Source organism: Hemitrygon akajei, chromosome 26 (genome assembly GCF_048418815.1).
Source record: "Hemitrygon akajei chromosome 26, sHemAka1.3, whole genome shotgun sequence".
NCBI lineage: Eukaryota > Metazoa > Chordata > Chondrichthyes > Myliobatiformes > Dasyatidae > Hemitrygon > Hemitrygon akajei.
In genome coordinates, this window is record NC_133149.1 from 34,025,912 (window position 1) to 34,050,416 (window position 24,505).

A 24,505-nucleotide genomic window follows, 5' to 3' on the forward strand; every position below is an offset into this window, starting at 1 on the left:
AGAGCGTCATCGCCTTACGACGTCAGCAATCACCGTTCGGGGTTTGATTCTCACTGCTGTGGGTAAGGAATTTGTTCGGTCTCCATGTGGGTTCCCTCTGTGTGCCCTTGTTTTCTCCCACAGTCCAAAGACGACGGCTAGCATTAGTGAGTTGTGGGCCTGCTATGTTAGCGCTGGAAGCACGGTGACACTTGACCCCACAATCCTCACTGATTTGATTTGACACAGACCATGCATCTCACTGTATTTTTTGTACATGTGACAAATAAAGCTAATCTGTCTTTCAAATCTTTCAGCTGCTTTCACCTGACCTTGCCTCAACTCTGCACACCTACAGTAATCATCCCAAGAATTCCTAGGGAGGAATTGTACATCCTAAGGGCCTCTGTGGGAAAAGTGCTGAGTTTGGGATTTGGTAAAATGTCCAAATTCTTTATTAATTAAAGAAGAGTGACACACTGTGCTATGCTCAATTCTGGACGCCTCACTACAGGAAGGATGCGGAAACCATTGAAAGGGTGCAGAGGAGATTTACATGGATGTTGCCTGGATTGGGGAGCATGCTTATGAGAATAGGTTGAGTGAACTCGGCCTTTTCTCCTTGGAGCGACAGAGGAGAAGAGGTGATCTGATAGAGATGTATAAGATGATGAGAAGCATTGATCATGTGGATAGTCAGATGCTTTTCCCCAGGGCTGAGATGGCTAACACATGAGGGCACAGTTTTAAGGTGCTTGGAAGTAGGTACAGAGGAGATGTCAGGGGTGAGTTTTATTTTTACTCAGAGTGGTGAGTGCGTGGAATGGGCTGCCAGTGGTGGAGGCGGATACGATAGGGTCTTTTAAGAGACTTTTGGATAGGCACATGGAGCTCAGAAGAATAGAGGGCTATGGGTAATCCTAGGTAATTTCTAAGGTAAGGACGTGTTCAGCACAGCTTTGTGGGCCAAAGGGCCTGTATTGTGCTGTAGGTTTTCTATGTTTCTACACATAAGCAAGTCTGAGTTTTGCCAGACGTAGGCACAAACTGAGGAGCAGCTGGGTCATGGAGTCACAGGGCACTACAGCAATGAAACAGGACCTTTGGCCCATCTAGACCATGCTTGCTTGTTATGCTGCCGAGTCCCATCGACCTGCACCCAGACCATCCAAACCCTTCCCATCCATGTACATGTCTAAATATCTCTTTGGTTTTGTAATTGAACCCTGATCCATCACTTCTGTGGCAGCTCATTTCACACTCACGCTGACCTCTTCCTTTTTGGTTCCCCTGAAATGTTTCACCTTAATCCTATGATCTCAAGTTCTAGTCTCACCCAACCCAAGGGGAAAAAGCCTCTATGTAATTACCCTATCTATTCCCCTCATACTTTTGTATACCTCTATAAGATCTCTCCTCACTCCTCCTACTCTCCAGGGAATAATGTCCTAATCAATTCAACCTCTTCCTACCACTCGGGTCCTAAAGTTGCAGCAACATCCTTGTAAATTTTCTCTGGACTCTTAAGCATATTGACAGCTTTCCTGAAGAGGGTGACCAGAACTGTGCACAATGCTCCAAATTCAACCTCCGCATAATATCCCAACTCCTGTACTGATTTAGGAAGGTCACACACTGAGGCGGAGGATGGAGTGAGTGACGGTAAGCAGAAGGAGAGTGGTTTTAACTGGAGAAACCTTGTGCTGTGAAGTACACAACACAAAATGTCTGGGTTGAGGCAGAGTAATATCTCTGAATGTTGAGTCAGACTGTAAAGCAAAATACTGCTTTATTTTCATATGCACAACCTCCTCATTCTCATTGGTCCCAGGTGTGGCCCATCTTTGAAGATCCTTCCTCTCCCAGGAATGAGATCTTTGGAGCTTCAGTTGGCATTTCTGAAGCACTGGGTCTTTACGGGATGGGTTTGCTAGCCCCATGCCCAATCTTCCTCCTTTCGCTGCTGGGCTTGGGACCATCCGTGGTGGAGTTCATATGCACAAGTACATGTCTGAAAACCATTCCATTTTGGCGCCACTTAGGTTCGAGTAAAAGATGAATTAGTTATCATGGTATGGCTGGGCGTGTTCATCTAGTTTACGATCAAAGAGTAAGAGAAGAATTAGATTATTTCCTCCATTAGAACAGCTATTTTCTTCTCCACAGACTAATGAAACCCACATAATGTACACAAACACGGTCTGGATCGAGAGTCTGAACAACACAGGGAGTGTGATCACTCGTGACAGAGTTATCAACGTGGAGTTCTCCTGTGCCTACGAACTCGACCTGAAGGTTTCTTTAGAAACTGTTATAAGGCCAATGCTAAGGTAAATAGTGTCTTGGGTCAAGCCTTCAGGCATTACCTTTCCACGATTCTGATTGGCTGTTCTCTCTCCTGTATTTTGTAGAGAAATGCGAGGGGAAGGGGAACAAATGAGTTTCACAACAATGGGCTTTGCACCCACGATGGCTGCTAGCTGTAGCTCTGTCTCGATTTTCTCTTGGTGAAGTTTTCTTTGATTCTTATTGGTTGTGTTATTGGTGTAGATGGGTCTAACAGATGCACAACAAATAACTGATACTGCACCTCGTTATTTATTGAACACTTTATCTTCAATTGGCAGACAAACTTGTTTACAGTTCGCAGAAGTGTTATTGACATTGCATCAGGTCAATTACTATTTGAATCTCTTTCTTAATCGTACTTGATTTCCTGGTCACCATTTATAAATTCAAGAACCTGTTTGAAGTTTCATCTTAAACCATAGTAAGGAAACTTTCAGATATAGAGCTCATTATTGAAACTTTAAGTTGCTGTGATTGAGGCATTAAAATCCTGAGGTAGTCCACTCTTCTTTAGCTCCCAGTGCTTCGTGAATTCAGTTCTCTATTTTGGCCATGTTTTTAAAGTTTTGTGGTGAACAATACAAGTTGAAATGGCAGTCAAGTTCAAACATGGGAAATGTAGGGTTATTGTGTTCCTCTGAATGTTAAGTGATGTTCTCTGTTTACATTAGTGTCGTCAACCTCACCCTTCCCACTAAAGGCGGCAGCTTCATCACTAAAATGGCTCTGTATAAAAACTCATCCTACAAGTTTCCGTATCGAGAAGGCGAGGTGACGCTCACGACCCGGGATGTCCTATACATTGGGGTGTTTGTTGAGGGCGCAGATTCAACCCAGCTCATACTGGTCATCAATCGGTGCTGGGCTACTCCATCACGCAATCCAAAGGACCGGCTACGCTATATGATAATAGAACAAGGGTGGGTGTGAATTTTTTCCTAAATCTTTACGGTGAGATATCTTGTTCTTGCCTGTTGCCCAAAAACTAAAAGAGGCTGTGACATTTGTGTTTACACATTTCCCAAATGCAACATGACAGATTCTTTCCAACTTAGTTAGCATGGCAGGTCATGCAGTAACTTGTTCAGTGTTATTTTGTCAATTGTTGGGACTTGGGCATCGTTGGCAAAGGTAGCTGTAATCACTCACCTCCGCAACCCTTGAAGGATAGGTGGAGAATTGCATCTGCTCACGGCTCAGTGCACTGAGCTTGTCTTTCCATCGTTAGCCATGATCCCACACCAGTGAGCTCATCTCACTCCACCCTTCCATCTTTCTGCATTCCGATCTGAAATCCACCCGTCAAAACCGCCAGCAATCCTTTCTCTGACGTTCACTTGCTCTGGATTAGCTCCTGTTCTCTGACAAAGCAATCTTCTGAGATTTTCACTTATCACTCCCCCACCCTGTTTGTTTGAAGATGCTCCCTCACACTCTTCAAGGGTGGGCATCCTTCCTGTAAAGGTATACATGGAACATACAAGCCTCTCAGACCAAGAAGTGCCCAACTATTAACCCACTGAGATCAATCTAACCTTTCCCTTCTCCATAGCCCTCCATTTTTCTTTCATCCACGTGTCTATCTAAGAGTCCCTTAAACGTCCCTAATGTATCTGCCTCTGCCTCTACCACCAACCCTGACAGCATATTCCATGTACCCACCACTCACTCTGTTTTTTAAAAAAAAACTCTAACATCCCCCTTTACTTTTCTCCAATTACCTTAAAATTGTGTCTCCTTGTATTAGCCATTTCCAGCCTGGAGAAAAAGCTTCTGGCTATCCACTCTATTAATGCTTCTTGTCATCTTGTACACCTCTATCAAGTCACCTCGGGTATACCTACAGATTCCACTCGCTGGTGGCTCTAGTTCCATCGCATTCCCTTTGTGAGGAAACACCAACAGACCCTAGGCCCCCCTGAAGTGCAGGCCCAGATTCTGGTAACAACCCTTGCGTGGTTACGGTCTAATGTTTTTATTCATAAAGAATTATCTCTCTGTTCTTGCTTGAGCAGGTGTCCAAACTCAAAGGACAGCACGATAGAGATGGAGGAGAATGGCGTGTCTCTCACTTGCCGCTTCCATATCATCGTGTTCAAGTTTATTGGGGATTATGACGAGATTCACCTACACTGTGACGTGTCATTGTGTGATTCAGATATCAATAACTGCAAAGTTGTGAGTAATAAGAATCATACCTAATCACAACTATCAGTAATGCTGACTACATTTCAAAACCTGTGTATTCTAAACCAAATGTGCAGGGAAACCTTTCATTATTGTGGTCTAATTTACATATCAAAACCTTTGGGTCTGCAATGTTTGACTATGAATGAACTTTCCCTACCACACCCAACAATGCTCCATAAATTGAGTTCTCAATCTCAGCCACTTAAGGTTTGTAGGGAGATGGTCATAATAACATTGGGATGTTTTGTATTATGTCTGGTATAATGGTGAGAGAGAACACATGGTGGGGTGGGATATCAGAGGCTGGAAAGGAATGGGCAAGGTGTTTATATGATTAAAGTAGTATCAAGGTGCACACAAGGGCAAGCAAAATCAAGGAACTGGAAGCAAGCTGCTCTGTTTGCTAGGTTTCTGATGAAAAGAATGGTGCAGGCACATACTGACTAAGTCCTTCAATATTTGTTCCTGTAGACTTGTCCCACTCACAACAGGAGACTTGCTGACAAAAGTGGGCAGCTCACGAAAGAGCAGATTCTCTCCGTTGGACCCATCAGGAGAAGAGGTTAGTCGCACGGCTGGGATGTGGGTTTTGTGTTTCTGCACATCAGGAAGGCATTGAGTTTAAAAGACAGGAAGTTATGCTGTAGCTTTATAAAACTAGTTAGGTTGCATCTGGAGTAATGCACACAGTTCTGGTCGCCCCATTCTAGGAAGGATGTCGAGGCTCTGGAGAGGGTGCAGATGAGGTTTACCAGGATGTTGCCTGGATTACAGGGCATATGGCATAACAAGAGGTTTGACAAACTTGGGTTGTTTTCTCTGGAGCAACTGAGGCTGGGGAGGTTGACAGGATTATGAGACATATAGATAGTGTGTGTGGCATCCATTAGTCTCACGAGACCATGGATCTACGCCCTCTCCAGGGCACAGGCCTGGGCAAGGTTGTATGGAGTCTCCCCTCTCCACGCCACTGATGTAGTCCAAGGGAAGGGCAAGGGCCAATACAGCTCGGCACCAGTGTCGTTGCAGGAGTTGCCAGTACGAGTTGAAGACAACATCGGACTGCCATAGGGACTCCAGCTCCGGATTTATCCTCAGGGTTTACTCCCGAAGCCTTTCCCATGAGTGGCTATGGCCGCAAGGCAGCGGAGGTTTGAAATCAGAGTTTTCCCTCTCTTAGATGGACTGCCTTCCCAGGCTGACGAGCTCCATCTACCCGAATAGATAAGAGTAGACAGACATCTATTTCCCAGATTTCAAAGAGTATCTGTTTCCCAGGGCTGAAATGTCTAATACCAGAGTGCATACATTGAAGGTGAGAGTTCCCAACCTGGGGTAACAGACCCCTTACTTAATGGTATTGGTCCATGGCACTAAAAAAGGTTGGGAACTCCTGATTTAAGGTGAAAGGGGGCAATTTTAAAGGAGACATAAGAAAAGTTGTTTAAAGTTTTTTTTTAAACAAGAGTGGTGGGTGCTTGGAATGCACTGTCTGGGGTGGTGGTGGAGGCAGATACATTAGGGACTTAAGAGATATGTAGATGGGCACATGAATGTGAGGAAAGTGGAGGGACATGGACATTGTGTAGGCAGATAGAATTAGTTTATTTAGCCATTTGATTACCAGTTTATTTGGTTTGTCACAACATTGTGGACCCAAAAGGTCTGTTCCTGTGCTGTACTTGTTCTATGTTCTAGAGAGGGAGAAGGGGAAACAGACAGGAGACAGAGTAAATGCTGGGAACTAGGTACAGAATGGTTGACCCACCTGTCATTTGATGTCCTGTACCCTGATCAACTATTCAGGCAGAGACATGCTTGTGGCTTTCATATAGTGGGGAAAGCTCCTCTTTACTCTCAATGCTTGCCAGATTAGTGGCTATTGTGATTCTTTCATTGAAGGCTTGACACCGTGAAGCACATCAATGTGCAGTTATAAACCCACTTCAAAGGAGTACATCCCAAAGACAGAACAGCACTGAGATAAAGGACTCTGTAGGAAAATCTTATTTTAAAGAGGATTTCAAAAGATAGAGGCAAGTTTTCCGTTCATCAGTTCAGTCCTTGTTCTGAGACTGTGGTACCTTCTGCCTGATGGTAGGAGGTCAAAGAGATTGTGGGATGGATGGGAGAGGTTCTTGACAGTACTGAGGGCTCTGTGAATATAGTGCTTCTGGAGTATGGCCTGGATGGTTATGGGGAAGGGGAGAGAGAGACCCCAATCATTCTCTCAGCAGCTCTCAATCTGTTGCAGGGTTGTGCAGTCAGGTGCTTTGCAATTCCCATATCAGATTGTGATACAACTGGGCAGGACGCTCTCAATAGTGTTCTGTTAGAATGGCGGTGAGGAGAATCACACCTCAATCTCCTCAGGAAGTGGAGGTGCTGCTGTGCTTTCTCAACTAAAGAAGTGGTGTTGAGGGACCAGGTGAGATCATTTGTGCTATGCACTGTCAGAAACTTGGTGCTCCTGACCCTCACCATAGAGGAGCCGTTGACGTGCAGTAGAGTGGTTAGCCTGCACCTTCTTGAATTCCAGTCATTTCTTTAGTCTTGTCCATGTTGAGACTCGTTATGTTTGCACCAGTCCACAACCTTGTTCTACTGCCTCTCTGTATGCCAGTCCATCATTGTTGCTGGTGAGGCCAACCACAGTTGTGATGAACTTAATGTGATGAGAGCTGAATTAAACAATACAGTTGTGTGTGAGCAGTAGCGGGCTGAGCACACAGCCCTGGCTGGGAGGGTAGGGTAGACCAGTGCTCAGCATGATGGAGCTGGAGATGTTGCTACCAACATGGATTGTTTGAGATCTGCTTTTGAAATACTGAGATTGCTCCTACTGGCCAGACCCTGATTTCCTTGTGGACGGGTTTTTTGGATCGGGACAAGAAGGGCGGCGTGAGAGCTAAATTCTGAAGCAAGGCAGATTTTTAAAAAAACTTCTCCGGGTACAAGAAGGGCAAGACTGCGCGGGTGCGTGACCTAGACAGGACAGCGCAGAGTGTTTAAAAAGAAGACCACCCTATACAGTGGGCAGCAGAGTGTAGGGCTTTGGCTTAATGGGCTTGGAAGAGGCGAGAGCGAGGCACCAACTTTTTTTCCCCCCTTGGCGAATCGGCCCGGACAGACGGAGGAATAGCAGGACTCACACAGCTAACGGTATGAGTTAACGGTTTAAAAAATTTGTGTTTTGCGAGTAGACTTATTTTTCCTTGTTTCATTCCTGTAGAATTAGGTAGCATGTCTGCAGGGTCAGTGCTTTGTTCAGGGTGTCAGATGTGGGAATCCTGGGAGACCTCCAGCCTCCCTGATAGCCACATCTGCACCAGGTGAACCGAGATTCAGCTCCTCAGAGACCGTGTTAGGGATCTGGAGCTGCAGCTTGATGACCTACTGCTTATTAGAGAAAATGAAGAGGTGATAGACAGGAGCTACAGGGAGGTAGTCATCCCTAGGCTACAGGGGTCAGAAAACTGGGTGACTGTCAGGAGAGGGAAGGGAAATGCCCGGATAGTGGAGAGCACCCCTGTGGCTGCCCCCCTCAGCAACAAGTATATCGTTTCGGATGCTGTTGAGAGGGATGACCTGACAGGGGACGGCCACGGTGACCCGGTCTCTGGCACTGAGCCTGGCGCTGTTGTGCAGGAGGGAAGGAGGGAGAAGAGGAATGCGGTAGTCATAGGGGATTCCATAGTCAGGAGAACCGACAAGAGATTCTGTGAGCCTGGTAGAGATACCCGCATGGTGTGTTGCCTTCCAGGTGCCAGGGTACGGGATGTCTCAGATCGGGTCCAGAATAGCCTGAAGGGAGAGGGCGAGCAGCCAGCTGTCTTGGTTCATGTTGGTACCAATGACATTGAGAGGAAAAGGGAGGAGGTCCTGAAGAGGGATTTCCGGGAGTTAGGAAGGAAGCTGAGAAGCAGGACCTCCAGGGTAGTAATCTCAGGATTGCTACCTGTGCCAGGTGCTAGCGAGGGCAAGAATAGTAGGATCAGGCAGATGAATGCGTGGCTGAGAAACTGGTGCAGGGGCCAGGGCCTCAGATTTTTGGATCATTGGGATCTTTTCTGGGGGAAGTATGACCTGTTCAAAAAGGACGGGTTACACCTGAACCCGAAGGGGACCAATATCCTGGCGGGAAGGTTTAATAGAGCTGTTAGGGAGAGTTTAAAGTAATTTGGCAGGGGGATGGTAAACCGAAATGATAGAGTGGAGGAGGGGGAAAACAGAAATAAATCTAAGATAGTGAGCAGTAAAGATGTCAGGAAGGACAGGCAGGTGATGGGGCAAATTTGCAGCCATTGGGATGAATTGCAGTGCAATCAAAGCAAAAAGTACCAAATACTGGACTTAAGGTGTTATACTTAAATACACACAGCATAAGGAATAAGGTGGATGATCTTGTCGTACAGCTACAGATTGGCAGGTATAATTTTGTGGCCATCACTGAGACGTGGCTAAAGGATGCATGTCTCTGAGAGCAACGTCCAAGGATACACGGTGTATCAGAAGGGGTGGCGTGGCTTTATTGGTAAGAAATTATATTAAATCATTAGAAAGAGGCGGCATAGGATCGGAACGTGCAGAATCTTTATGGGTTGAGCTAAGAAATCGCAGAGGTAAAAGGACCCTGATGACAGTTATATATAGGCCTCCTAACAGCTGCAGTGATGTGGACAACAGGAAATATAATTGTGGAGGATTTTAACATGCAAGTGGATTGGGAAAATCAGGTCGGCACTGGATCTCAAGACAGAGAATTTGTAGAATGGCTACGAGATGGCTTTTCAGAACAGCTTGTTGTTGAGCCCACTAGGGGATCAGCTGTACTGGATTGGGTCTTGTGTGATGAACCAGAGGTGATTAGAGAGATGGAAGTGAAGGAATCCTTAGGAGGCAGTGATTATAACATAATTGAGTTCACTGTGAAATTTGGGAAAGAGAAGCCGAAATCCGATGTGTCGGTATTTCAGTGGAGTAAAGGAAATTACAGTGGCATGAGAGAGGAACTGGCCAAAGTTGACTAGAAAGGGTCACTAGCGGGAGAGATGGCAGAGCAGCAGGGGCTGGAGTTTATGTGAGAAGTGAAGAAGGTGCAAAACAGATTTATTCCAAAAAGAAATTTTTAAATGGAATAAGGATGCAACAGGGGTCCGTGTTGGGTCCACTTTTTTTTAACGTTGTATATCAACAATTTGGATTATGGAATAGATGGCTTTGTGGCTAAGTTTGCTGATGATACAAAGATAGGTGGAGGGGCCGGTAGTGCTGAGGAAACAGAATCTGCAGAGAGACTTGGATAGGGAAAATGGGCAAAGTGGCAAATGAAATACAATGTTGGAAAGTGTATGGTCATGCACTTTGGTAGAAGAAATAAACAGGCAGACTATTATTTGAATGGGGAGAGAATTCAAAGTTCTGAGATGCAACGGGACTTAGGCATCCTCGTGCAGGATACCTTTAAGGTTAACCTCCAGGTTGAGTTGGTGGTGAAGAAGGCGAATGCAATGTTGGCATTCATTTCTAGAGGATGTTGATGCTCTATAAGGAACTAGTAAGACCTCACTTGGAGTACTGTGTGCAGTTTTGGGTTCCTTATTTAAGAAAGGCTGTACTGACATTGGAGAGGGTTCAGAGAAGATTCACTAGAATGATTCCAGGAATGTGAGGGTTAATATGAGGAATGTTTGACAGCTCTTGGACTGTACTCCTTGGAGGGGGGACCTCATAGAAACATTTTGACTGTTGAAAGGCATGGACGGAGTGGATGTGGCAAAGTTGTTTCCCATGGTGGGGGAGTCTAGTACAAGAGGGCATGACTTATAGATTGAAGGGCACCCATTCAGAACAGAGATGGGAAGAATTTTTTTTGGCCAGAGGGTGGTGAATCTGTGGAATTTGTTGCCACGGGCGGCAGTGAAGGACAAGTGTATTTAAGGCAGAGATTGATAGGTATCTGAGTAGCCAGGGCATCAAAGGTTATGGTGAGAAGGTGGGGGAGTGGGACTAAATGGGAGATTGGATCAGCTCATGATAAAATGGTGGAGCAGACTTGATGGGCCAAATGGCCGACTTCTGCTCCTTTGTCTTATGGACTCATTTTAAAACTGGTCTGTATGTAGGGATTAATGTAACAGATAAGTAACCAGAGTGTCCAGGGTGGGGGCCAGGGGCAGCCTTGTAGTCCCCATAGATGATGTTGTAAACCAGGTCTAACGTGTTCTCTCCAATGGTAGCAAAGTCCACATGTTAATAAAATTTAGGTAGGACTGTTTTTAAGTTTGCATGATTAAAGTCGCCAATAACAAAGAAACTGTCAGGGTGTGAGGTTGCAGGTCACCGCTGGCACAGTGGAGTTCACGAACTGCTTCCCCAACATTGGCACAAGGATGGGATATATACAGTGAACTCCCTTGGTAAATAGTAGGGCCTGCTCTTCACCATTAAGAACTCTAACAGTAGGTTGCTACTACCATAGCGTCACACACTAGTTCTAGTTAATGTAGATACACAGCCCTCCTCTGTGGGTTTTACCGGAGGTCGCAGCATTCCTATCCGAATGAAACGTGACAAGCCCCTCGGGGGTCCACAGACCCCTCAGTTAATGGTAAGGTCCATGGCATAAAACTGGTTGGGTAGCCCTGTTCTAGTTGGATTGCTATGTCTGGGGTGGTGTCCTGGAGCCATACTTCTGTAAGGATAAGCACGAAGCAGTCCTTCATTTCGCACTGGCTCCATTACAATTGTAGGTAATGCAGTTTGTTTCCTAGGGTTCAAACTTTGGAAAGCAGTAGTGACGGGAGAGCTGGTCTAAAGGGTCTAGCACAGACTGCACCCCACTTACCATGCTTACTGTCTCTCACTCTGCTTCCGGCGTCTTCTTTCCTCGGCGGCTTTAGCAGGCGACTCCGCAGTATGAATGTCTGGTCCACAGAATAACCTGAGAGTACACAGCTCCACTTTTATTGGACTCATTAGTGATGTCGACTTAGTGTCCAGGAGGGTCTTGCGATCATAACATAAACAACTGCACCATTTTTTGGACCTGGAGTGGCTGACATGACTAGGTATGCGCTGCGGTCTTGAAAAGGACAGCAGCACAGAGCTTGGGCCTCGATTTACTGAGAGCAAGGACACCATTACTAGCACTGTTAAATTCTGAGGTCCAGAAACCTACCTGCTGCCTGACCCGTTGAGTTCCTCCAGCATTTTGTGTGTATTACTTTGATTTCCAGCATTGGCAAATTTTCTCTTGTAAAATGTAAAGTTGTCAAGCAATGCATTGGAATTGTTGAATCAGGGACATATAGAGTTGTTATTGACAATTTAGCCATGTAATTCTAAGGCAGGAACAAAGAAATAGGTTGTATTACAATATGGTGTTTGACTGAATATCAGGCTTTGGGCATTGCTGCCTGGTTATATGGACAACATATTGTCCATGTTGGTTGTGTGTGAGAGACAGACAATATGAGGATAAAGTGTAGTTCTGAGCAATGTACACTCCTCACTGGGGTGTGACAGGAGCTCTGACATCAGTTAACTATACATTTCCTGTTGTGCAGCAGCTGACTGGTGTGAGGTGGACAACGGTGGCTGTGAACAGATTTGTACAAGTCGTGGGGAGCGGGCTGTGTGCAGCTGCATCACTGGATTCTTGCACTGGGATGGAAAGCACTGCCGAGGTAAGCTGGAGAGAAGTCAGTGATACCCACAGTAGTTACATACGGTTAAAGTTCTGGAATAAGATGGGCCGCACAGCTCAAAGCGCTGTAAGGGCCTATTCCAAGCTGTACCACAATTACCAGGAGGACAGGGTGGGTGTTTGCTAAGAATAGGGTTGGGGCAGTTTCTGGAAACCCCCAATTCCAGTGCAAGCAAAAGAGGCATCAAAACAAAGATTGCAATGTTATGTCAATTTTTTTTTCTGTGATGGCCTTCAAAATAGACTGGGGTTGCATACCTTATGGTCACTGGCAGGATGAGATTCTTAGGAGTCCTCCTGATAAAGGGATCTGGTTCCCGTACACATTTTGATCCAAACCTGCAATCTCTTCCAAAAGGGTACAGGAACATCAACCTATTCTTAAAATGTTTCCAAATCATCCACCATCCTGACTTAAAAATATCATTTTCTTCATTCCCACTGGGTCTAAATCTTGGGGAAAAAAACACTGCTCAGCTGCCATCAGGGTATCTTCACCAGAAGGCTCATCACCATTTGAGGGTAATTGGGGACTGAGCAAGAAGATCTGGCCTTTGATGTCATACCCACATCCTATAAATAAGCAAGAAAAATAAAGTAGAAAACTCCTAATCCAGGGCCAATAAATCTGGGTTTTTAAATTAAACTTGTTATCTTTCACTGCTGTTCTTTGATTTTAAAATAAAATAAAATCAGAGCACCTCAGTGGCCAGGCTGAAAGCCCCAGTTTGGTGAAAGAAGTGTGATGGTAACACCATGATATCAAGACACTGATGCAAGTGAAATATAACACCAACAGTAACACTAAGACACCACCATCTGGGTGGCAGTGCAGTGTTAATATAGACAGAGTACCTAGCTGTTGAGACTGCGCATTAAACAAAGACTCATCTCAGGGTGACAGGAAGATGCAAGTTTTAATTTTGCTGAGTTAACTCCTTACACTTCTCTCCCTCTCTAGCTCTAAGTGCTTCAAATGAGCCAACCATACTGCCTCAACTTCTGGTGATAACTCAGATCTTTAGCTGGTTATTGGCAAACACACAGAACCTGAAACTGTAGCAGAGGGTGCCGTTGAAGCAGTCAGACGTGGGAGCAAGATTACAAAGGGATTGACCAGAATTAAAGAAACAACTGCAATTTCATATTTTTGGGGAATCTATTTTATTTAATTAAATAATGCTTCTGTAGTGAAATATTATAAGGATTGTGTAATGCATTTTTACAGAGTTGTAACTTGCTCTTTCATCCTGAAAATAAACAGTCAGGACTGCTGAGAGTTTTAGGATTTCAACTTTTGACTGTTGTGTCTAGGATGGCAAAAAATGAAATAAAGGATTTATTGTCAATAGATTCAAAGCACTGTCACTTCATTGAACTTGCACATTCTCAAGTCATGACTGGGATAGAGGAAAATTGCTTCATAATTATGTTGCTTGCCAGGGACACTAGCATTGTCAAAGCTTAGAAAGCTTAAAAAAAATTAATGCCTGTGTAACTCATCCCTCAGTGAGAGTCAGTGTCTCCTGAATCTCACTCCAATGAGAGTCGTTACTCCGTGAAACTTGTTCACTCCAAAGAATTTGTGCCCATGGAATTCCAGGAAGATTTAGTGCCTGAGGAAATTGTACCAGAGGGAGGAATTGTTTTAAAATCAGTGAGTGACACTAGTAAATTGAATAGTTCAGCAACAACTTTGAGTGGGTGGTCAGACAGATACACATCAGATTAGGTCAAAGATAACAAAAGCAACTTTCTGCAACAGCTTTTTAATTATACTGAAACAATTTAATTATAATGAAACATTTCTTTAAAACCCAGATCCCAGAACAGAATTATATTTGCTTTTTTTTTTCAAGTAACATAATGTCATTGCTAAATCTTAAACGAGATGCTATTTTACAAAGTTAGATAAAACCAATTGAAATATGTCATAAACTTGAGACAAATAAAACTATAATTAGGGGAGGCAGCAGGGTTAGTGTGTTGCGCAGGACGATGTACAGGGCAACAATGGGAGCTCTATAAGATCTGTACATACGTGAGGGGCAATAAGCAAAGTTAGCTCATGCACTCACACCAAATCAGCATCATCTCTGAAGCAAGAGTGGTGTGAGGAAATTTACTGGAGAGCTGAAGTATCTGCTTTAGTCAGAGTTAGAACTGACATCCACTGGGAGGGTATCTGTCTTGTTAACAGCTTTTGTGTTCATTTTACCATCTGTACCAAACAGCAAGTGGGTTTACAGTGATTTCCAGCTTATTTTCAACTGATGGGCGTCACCAAGATGAAGCTTCTCCTCCGAGCTCTGTGTAACATTGAGATTAATTTTTGGGTTTAGAAGGGACAGGAATTATGACTGGACATTGCTGTGGAAACAGCAGCTAACAGGTAGGCTCAGTAAGAGCCACCGCTTCTGTACAGTGGAATACAGGAAGCCACATGACTGAAAAGGAGGAGTTTCTTGTGGTGTGCAGGAACTACTCCCAGGAGGTTATACTCTAAATGTAAATCATACATAAACAAAATTCTGGTAGAAAAGGAGCTGGCCAGACCCAGTACCCATCATAACATTTCCAACATCGTGTGTCAGAAGCCTACTCTGCTATTTTGTGACCAAACTGTTCCAACACCATAGTATCAAGTGAGAGATGAGCATCAGAGGAAACATGGTGTGACAGCCCTGGCAATGTGGATGTGAGGGATGAATTTGTTTGCTAAGTACTTAAAGTTCAAAGAATAAACTGTATGTTGCAAACACACTGCATGCACAGAGGAAAGACAAGTTAAGAGAGTTAGTGGTTCTCCTGACAAGAGAAACCCTAAACTGTCCCTGCACCTGATACTTTGCTCTGAGTGGAGGTTTTGCTACAAAGCAGCTTTGGTCCACAACCCTGATCAGGGTAATAACAGCAGATGTAATGTGAATCTTGAACCTGGCTTAGCTATCAGGAGCTTTGCTGTAGTGATGAACTGTGTAATAACACTCCCTTTCGCAGCCCAGCTGTGCTGTCAAGTCTTGCAGTCAGTGCATTGACTATCTCACACACTCTGCCTGCCCCATCTCTTTCACACTCCATACAGCTGCTCTCCCTTGCATTCTCTGTGCACTAGCTCTTTCTCACACACACACATACTGAGCACTAACTTTCTCTCTCTCTCTCTCTCACATTCAAACCAAAGTCCAGTAACTGACTCACCCTGTGAAGCATCTGTGCATTAACCCTCTTACCCAATGGAAAAACTAATTTTCTTTCACCTCATATGTAGTTACTGTCTCGTAACCCAGCTGTACAGTAAGACACAAACACACAAATTCTCCTCTCACACCCCAGCAGTGTAGCAACTCTTACCCTGATTGCATGGTAACTCTCACATACACCCCAGTTATCTATACCACTCTCCTCAACGTTGGAACCCAGCACATAGACACCATGCATTAACCAGATCTTAATCTTCATTTGCAAATCAGCTTAATACAGGCTATGAAAATAAAAATTATAACAAAACAACTGCATTTATCATAGCAAGTGAATACAAATAAATACATCTCGATATCATCAAACCCTAAGCTGATTTCTGTACATTTGGTTTTAGGAGATGCGGAGGGCGAGATCAGTTCTATAATTGAAAGAGATGTGCGCAAACAAGGGAGGGTGACTGCATCAACCAAACTGGGATGCACCCATAAGTGGCAAGACACACCAATACAGGCAGGACTCACTGATACACCATCCCAAAAATGACCCAGAAATCATTTGAACAAACAATCAGTTCCACAAATGTCTCCGAAGTCCAGAGCTAGCAGGAGCTTCAAGGGGTCATCTCCAAGCACCCATATGTTCATCACCAAGCCTGGCTTGATTCCGCTTTGGAACAAACTAAATTAACTGTCTCCTGTAGAGAGAATAGAGAGATTGCTTCACACAGCCTGTTATGTAGCTCGTGCTAAGCCACCTTCTTATCATTTCACCCAAATCCATCACTTAATCCACCCATTCTGCCTATTCCATTAATCTCAAAATTTATTCTACAATTCTATTACCCTTTTCATGAAAACTAATTTACAGAATTAAGGCTTTTTCCCACATCCTGCAAATAAATTGTTGTTCACATGAGGAAATCTGCAGATGCTGGAAATTCAAGCAACACATACAAAATGCTGGTGGAGCACAGCAGGCCAGGCAGCATCTATAGGAAGAAGCACTGATGAAGGGTCTCAGCCCAAAACATCGACTGTGCTTCTTCCTATAGATGCTGTCTGGCCTATTGCATTCCACCAGCATGTTGTGTGTGTTGAATAAATTGTTATTGTTCTTTTTCGCACAATGTGCAAAAATCTTTAGCATTTCTGTTTTCTTTTTACGAGGCCAAGTTACTATCTTGATGCTGAACCTAGCACAGAAGGAAAGCATGCAAGGAGCTGGCTGGATTCAAACTCAGGACCACTTGCTTCGAAGTCCAGCGTGTGTGCCACCACACCACCAAGCCAACTAGGAAACAAATTACAATGTTCCAACCATTTTCCCTCGCAACAGTACTTATTACAGAGAGACAAAATAGACTGTAGATGCTGGAATTTGCAGCCACCATCTGCTGGAGGAACTCATTACAGCTCTGTTCATCATTAGATCCACAATACACAAACTGGTTTTCCATAAAATACTCCATAATACACAAATGTCACAGATTAGGGTATGAATGGCAGATGGATTGGCTTCAGGGCAGAAAGCAGAGACTGGGAAGAGAAATGGTTCATAGTGAGAGCTGGGGTATTCGACAATGATCTGAATTGGAACGATTGCTCACAATTTACGTACATCAATAATTTACTCTGGAACCAAAAGAAAATATGAAAGGATAGTTAAAACTAAGTAATACAACACATTATAGGATGTCAGGAGGGTGATAGTAAGGAAAACCTTAGAGTGCATCTCACTTCATGATGGAAAATGTACTGGATGAATGTATGAGTCCAGCCAGATTAACACCATGGGTAGTTCAGCTGCACAAGGAGAGAAAAATTGAAGGTTTATGGTGATAAGAACTTCAATAGTGAAGGCAACAGAAAGACACGAGCCCTGCCATTACAAACAAGAATATCACAGAAGAGCTGCAGGCCATTCTGAAAGGCAGAGGGTAAAACAACCAGAGGTTGTGGTCCAGATAAGTACTAACAACATAGGTAAAAAGGCAGATAAGATTCTGCAACACAAATTTATGGAGTTAGTTTGCAGATTAACGGGCAAGATGTGTAAGGCTGTAATCTCAATTACTTCTACTTGCTAGTGACTATAGACATCGGAGGGTAGGAGTGATAAATGCGTAGCTAACAGAAGGTGTAGAAGGGTGAGTTTTACACTTCAATACCACTAAAACTGGGAAAGGTGAAATGTGCATCAGCTGGTTGGATTCCACTTGAACTAGAATAGTCCAACTTCCTCATGGGGAGGCTTGCTAGTGCTGCTGGAGAGGGGTATGTACAATTGTGAAGGGGGCAGAGGGAAATTACAGTTAAATAATATAAAACATAGTCAATCCAGAGCAGATATAAATATTAAGCACCCAGGAGGAATGCAATGATCAACTGCATTTATTTTAACGCAAGGAATCTGACCAGTAAGGCAGCTAAATTTAGAGTGTTGATCTGTATGTGGGAATATGATATTGTTGCCATCACTGAACATAATTGGGGAGCATATAAGACTCAAGGATAAACACGAATTCATTTTCTCTTGAGAAAGCATGGCTGACTGAGTCCCAGTAAAGGGCTTTAAAATTGAAATATTTTGAAGTGGAGATTATAGGGAATAGGACTGCAATTTGGGTGGGAGGGGTTGACGTAGGGAGGGGAAGGTGGGAGAGAGAAGGAATACCAGAGACTTACCAAGAAGAAATTTCTTTACCAAAGAGTGGTAAGAGCATGAACACCAGAAGGGACTGGGTGGTTTGGATGACCTATTTCCATGCTATATAGTAAGACGTAGGAGCAGGATTAGGCCATTTGTTCCATTGAGTCTGCACCGCCATTCCATCATGGCTAATTTCTCCTGCCTTCGCTCTGTAACTTTTGACTCCCTTATTAATCAAGAACCTATCAAGCTCCACTTTAAAAATACCTAATGCTTTGCCTCCACAGCCATCTGTAGCAATTAATTACCCTCTGACTAAAGACATTCCTCCTCAGGCTCTAAAGGGACGTCCTTCTATTCTGAGACTGTGCCTCTGGCCCTAGACTCCCCCACTTATAGGAAACATCCTCTCCATAGCCACTGTATCAAGGCCTTTCAACATTCGATGTGAGATCCCACTCATTCTTCTGAACTCCAGTGAGTACAAGCCTAGAGCCATCAAACACCCCTCATGCACTAACCCTTTCGCATCCAGGATTATTCCTGGAACGTCCTCTGGACCCTCTTCAAAGCCTGCACATCTTTCTTAGATAAGGGGCACAAAACTATTCACAAGACTCCAAGTGTGGTCTGACCAATGCCTTCTAAAGCATCAGCAATACATCCTTGCCTTTATATTCTGGTCCTCTCGAAATCAATGCTAACACTGCATTTGCCTTCCTTACTACCAACTCAGCCTACAAGTTAACCTTTAAGGAATCCTGCACTAAGACTCCCAAGTCCCTTACCATCTCAGATTTTTGAATTTTCTCCCCATTTAGAAAATAATCTAGGCCTTCATTCCTTCTACCACAGTGCATGACCATACACTTTTATCCATTTTATTCCATTTGCCACTTCTTTGCCCATCCTTCTAATCTGCCCAAGTCTTTCTGCAGTCACCCTGCTTCCTCAACAATACCTGCCCCTCCACCTACCTTCACATCTTCAAATTTAGCCAGAAAGCTATAAATTACATCATCCAAATCATTGACATATAATGTGAAATGAAGTGGTCCAAACACTGACCCCAACCCCTACAGAACACCACCAGCAGCCGACCAGAATAAACCCCTTTATTCCCATTCATTGCTTCCTGCCAGTCAGCCTATCTTCTACCCATACTAGTATCTTTCCTGTAAATGCCATGCACTCTTATCTTGTTTAGCAGCATCATGTGCAGCACCTTGTCAAAGGCCTTCTGAAAATCCAAGTTAAGCACATCCACAGAACCTCCTTTGTCCGTCCATATAGTACAATGTAAAGACCACAGAAGAAAACATTCACAGACATTACCCATCAATTACTTCAGTCACCTCCAAAAAATAAACCTTAAGATTTATCAGGTACTAAAATTTCTAGTTTTCAGCCATCCTGTCTTCAATGAGCAATTTAATTTCAAAACAATAATCTAACACGGGAATATAATTCCCTAGGAAACGTCCTTGAGGCAAAACATTAACTGTTTCTCCTATCACAGTTGTTGCTTGATGTGCGCTGAGGTTTTCCAGTATTTTTGTTTTGCTTCAAACTGCAGCCTCTTATGTACTATAATTCCCTGGTTTCCATACTCACCCTTCTTAAACAGCAAAATGACAGATAGAATCCTCCGAATCAAGACAATCAGCAGCTCATAGCTATGAAGTACCCATGTGGACCATAATCCTTTGCTTTCTGTTGAAGGTCTGCTCTCTAGAGTCTGAGTAATGAAATAATCAGACACATACCTGTTGGCTCATGTGAAGCTGTGGATTCCAGGTCATGCTGACTGTAGTATTCCAGCTCCACCTCCTGAAATGAACAGTCAACAAACAGGTTCAGTCACAATGATTGCCTTCAGTTAGTCACTAATACTGCAGGGCGTAGCTCAATTTACATCTATTTCCCCTCCCACTGGCATGCTGAGGTACAGAAGAGCAAGTCTACTCCACGACTAGTGACCATTTTATGACTCTGCTTGCGGAGAAACATTAGTCTCCATACGATCTCCATGTGTTTGCTCTCAGTTCTTAATTTCAAGCATCATTTTTATTTGGTTACCTGGAAATATCAGTTTTCATTTTGTCACTTTAATGATATGAAGGAAACAATGGTGAATTTAAGACGTGCAGGGAAAAGAAAATTGGCTTGGGTACTTTGAACTGCTATATTTGGTTATTATTCATACTCCACTTCAGGAAAACACAAGTCTATGGATACACTTGCAGCTCCAGTAACAAGCAGATTTCTAACCACTCAAGGTTATACAGAATAGACAGAATTAATACATTGCTTCAGTGTTCACCAGTGAGAGGGACCTTAATAAGCTAGAACAGACCAAAGTGTTGGAGCACGTTGAGGTTAAGAAAAAGGCAGGGTTGGAGCTTTTTAAGAACACTAAGAGAGATAAGTCCCTGTGGCCAGACAGGCTATACTAGAGGCTAATAGAGGAAGCGATTGTTTGGATGTTGAAGATGAACTTTGAATCCACACTGGCCACAGTACCACCACCAGATTGGAGGATGACAAAAGTTGTGGTACTTCTGTTCAGTAAGGGCAATTGGGATAACCCTGGGAATTATAGACCAGTGAGTCTTACTTCAGTGGGCAACAAACTAATGGGAGGATTGTTAGGGGCAGGGTTTATGACCACTTGAAGAAGCATTAGGAATAAACAGCGCGACTTTGAGATGGGCAGGACATGCCTCATGAGCCTCTTTTTGTTCCCCCGGGGAAATGACTAAAATTGATGAAGGTAGACCAGTGGACATGGTGTATATGGATCAATTGACAAGGTTCCCCATGGAAGACTCATCCTGAAAGTCAAGACACGGGATCCATTGAACTTGGCAGAATGGATTTGGAATAGGCTTGCCCACAGAAGGCAGAGAATGGCAGTAGATGGAGCACATTGTGCTTGGAGGTCAGTGACTAGTGGGTGTTCTGCACCAATCTTTTCTCGGTGATTTTTAAAAAATAAGTTACTGGATTTGGAAGTGCAAGGGTGAGTTATTAATTTTACAGATGAGATGAAGTTTGGTGATGTTGCGGTTAGTGTAGTCGGTTGCTGTAGTCTACAATGGGACATTGACAGGATGGAGAGCTAGTCTGCGAAGTAAGAAATGGAGCTCAATCTAGAAAAATGTGAAGTGATACACTTTGAAAGGTCAAAATTTAGGATTAATTTTAAGGTCACAGGATTAATGGCAGGATTTTTAGCAGTGTGGAGAAACACATGGATCTTGGAGTCCAAGTCCATAGATCTCTCAAAGCGGCAATGCAAGTTGTTGGGGTACTTAAACCGTATGGTGTGCTGGCCTTCATTAGTTGAGCCACAAGATAATGTTGCAGCAGCTCTATAAAACTCTGGTTAGACCACACTTGGAGCACCAGTTCTGGTCACCTCATTATAGGAAGGATATAGAAGCTTTAGAGAGGGTGCAGAGGAAATTTACCAAGATGGTGCCTGGATTGGAAGAGGCTGATATATTGGAGACACTTAAGAGACTCTTACATAAGTACGTGGATGAAAGAACAATGGAAGGTTATAGGCTGTGTTGGATGAAAGGGTTGGATTGATTGTGGAGTAGGTTAGAAGGTCAGCACAATATCATGGGCCGAAGGGCCTGCACTGTTCTATGTTCTAGACAAAATGGAAAAAGATATTTAGCTGAACTGCCTGCCAGCATTTAAGTTCTGCCCATGCCCTCACACTCTCCATCTCCGTCAGCCTATCGATTCCTTTTTCCGTTTTGCGTTTATCAGCTTCCCCATGCCTGCATTTATGCCATTTATTTCAACTGCTCCAAGTTGAGGCAGTTTCTGAACAGATTCCCCTAAACTTCCTGATGTATTTTTCCGACTACTAGTTCTGGTCATAGGAAATGTTCCGTAGCCGCTTGATAAATGCATACACCATTTTAAAGACCTCCAAAAGGACTCTGCTCTACTGAAACATTCAACAGCAACCTACCTCACGCATTTATCCTGTGTTTCCCCCAGGGAGATTAGAACCACCTCTCACTTCTTTTAACAGTAACATTTAATTGTGGATAACAGTGGCTAAATTTTCCAAACTATGCTGACAAAGAAAATTCACCATCTCCGTCACAGGAATGGAATAAATCTTTATGGGGTGTAACAGAATGTCAAATAATCTGTTGACTAGGTAGATCTCAAAAAAAGCATGTTACCTTTAAATACTTCAGATCAGACTCAATATTATGTATGAATTGGAGGATTTGGTTGCGCACGTGTGAAGGAAGCAGCTGTCTGATTCCTGCCTCTGACCCTTCAGCAGTACAAGGAGCAGTTACACTGTTGCTCTCCCTTGTCTCAGTGTTTTGTTGGCAAACCATAGAATAATCAGGTGGAAGTGCAGACATATCTATTTCATCAGTGGAGCTCCCTTCAGTCTGTGGAAAGTCATCTAGGGTTAGGAAATTCCCTGCCAAAGTGAATAAAAGATTTTAATAAAAGTTAGTGATTCCTCTAAGGATCTCAGATTGAAGAAAGTTTCTTTAAAAGAAAATCAAAATCTCACTTTATAATCACACAAATCAATACTTTATTCTAACTATGCAACTCTTGCTGGAAGACAAGACAATTAAACCAATGCACCAATGGTGTAGAAAGCTAAGTAATTAGTCTCAAGAATAGTGAAAGGAGAACAATTTGAAAACAGCTAAGGAACAAAATCCTTGTTGGAAACACCAACAGGTCTATGGAAAATGGATACCAGTTGAGCATGCAACTCGTGTCGTGGGTAGCATAGAGGTTAGTGGACTGCTTTACAGCGTCAGCGATCAGAAAATCAGGGTTCAATTCCCGCCACTGTTTATAAGGAGCCTGTATGTCCTCCCCATGACTGTATGCTGCTCTGGTTTCCTCCCACATTCCAATTAAAAAAAACACATGTAGGTTACGGTTAGCAAGCTGGTACTGAAGGCATGGCAGGTTGCCCCCAGTGCATCTTCGGACTGTGTTGGTCATGGATGCAAACAACACATTTCAATGCATGTTTTGATGCACAGGTGACAAATAAATCTAACCTCTCTCTTAAAATTCACTCGAAACTAACCTGATGCGCAGGCTTGTGATCTTGCCTCCTCTTCTTTGTTCAGACTTGAGCTGTTCCCTTGTGATCGACGCTCGTCTGAATGATCTTCTGGAGCATCATAGAACCTCTCTCCAACATCATCAGCTACCAAGTCTGGTCCGTGACCTTCAGTTGTGACACGTTCACTGTGACCTGCTTCCAGTGTCAACTGACGGGTAAATTTAGTCCTTTCACTAACTCTGGTATCAGTCTCCAATTCTTCCAGTGTCCCATTGGCCATCTCCACCTGATGCTGCAGTGCTTTGTTGGGCATCTCACCTTGAAGGCACATCATTGTGTCAGGTGGCCCATCTGTCTCCTGCTTTAGTGATAAACTGTCCTCATCTGCAAGGTGCTGAACAGAAGTCCCATCGCTGGCATCGTCATCTGAACCCAGCAGCTGAACCATCAGTATCTGCTTCAAGGAATGAACTAAGGAGAAGTAGGGAACACTGCAGTAAATGAAATGCTAGGGACTTTGCAGTAACTAAGAAACATTTTCAATATTGCAAATGTGACAATGGGCAGCTCAGGTTGAAAGGTGGCCGAAGATAAATCATCCTGAGTTGAAATGTCTAATATTAGAGTACTTGCAATTAAGGTGGGGGCAGGGGGGAGGAGAAATTCAAAGGAGATGTGCAGGTCAACATTTTTTTTTAAATATAAAAACAGAGTGGTTGATGTCTGGAATTCTCTGCCAGAGGTGGCAGTAGAGTAAAATACCATAGAAGTGTTCAAGAGGCTGTTACATAGGCAAACAAAGGGATACGGACCATGTGTTGGCAGAAGGGATTAGTTTAGTTAGAGTTTAATTAGTTTGGCACAGTGTGGCACAGAGGACCTGTTCCTGTGCTGGAATGTTCTTTGTTTTTTGCTTAAACCAGCTAACATATGAATTGAGACACCTACCAAGATGGACCCCTGTGATATGCACTCATTTCTCCCTATCATATGTACATACCAAAAGGGAGAATAATATTTACTTACGGTTTATTAGTGCAGCCTCTGCTCTTGAATAAGGGAATGATGATACTGAACTGTGAGCCCGGCTTGAGTAGTGCAGCTCAGTGCTTCTGTAGGGGGGCCGCCCTGCAGTCGGTCTTCGGAGGCTGTTATAGTCTTGTATGTACCTGGGTTGCTCCTCTGTCTCCTGCGCAGAGATGATTGCACTATGTTTCTGCTTGCTGGATGCCGAGATATTCACAGCGAGTGGGTCATCAACCTCTTTACCTGTGACAGTGATCAATCATTACTCAGACCATTCAAAACTATTCTTGCCTTATCCCGTGGCTGTATTCTTGATGACAACC

General features: G+C 43.7%; 2 protein-coding genes across 7 annotated transcripts in view; one reads left to right on the forward strand and one right to left on the reverse strand.

The window, feature by feature from the left end:
• tecta (tectorin alpha) overlaps nucleotides 1-13,556 on the forward strand; it is a 56,488-nt gene extending 42,932 nt beyond the window's left edge. Inside the window, 6 exon segments of the mRNA XM_073029797.1 lie at nucleotides 2,146-2,309; nucleotides 3,000-3,248; nucleotides 4,344-4,506; nucleotides 4,990-5,080; nucleotides 12,087-12,206; nucleotides 13,188-13,556. Of these exon segments, the coding sequence (XP_072885898.1) occupies nucleotides 2,146-2,309; nucleotides 3,000-3,248; nucleotides 4,344-4,506; nucleotides 4,990-5,080; nucleotides 12,087-12,206; nucleotides 13,188-13,288 (888 nt within the window). The 3' untranslated portion in view covers nucleotides 13,289-13,556.
• A 423-nt stretch (nucleotides 13,557-13,979) lies between these two features.
• LOC140716840 (rho guanine nucleotide exchange factor 12-like) overlaps nucleotides 13,980-24,505 on the reverse strand; it is a 144,701-nt gene continuing 134,175 nt past the window's right edge. For all 6 annotated transcript variants that reach the window (XM_073029803.1, XM_073029800.1, XM_073029802.1 and 3 more), the window contains 5 exons: nucleotides 24,183-24,425; nucleotides 23,178-23,627; nucleotides 22,291-22,544; nucleotides 19,846-19,909; nucleotides 13,980-16,124 (listed from right to left, as the gene is read on the reverse strand). In XM_073029803.1, the coding sequence (XP_072885904.1) occupies nucleotides 16,114-16,124; nucleotides 19,846-19,909; nucleotides 22,291-22,544; nucleotides 23,178-23,627; nucleotides 24,183-24,425 (1,022 nt within the window). In that variant the 3' untranslated portion in view covers nucleotides 13,980-16,113. The remainder of the gene's footprint in view (nucleotides 16,125-19,845; nucleotides 19,910-22,290; nucleotides 22,545-23,177; nucleotides 23,628-24,182; nucleotides 24,426-24,505) is intronic.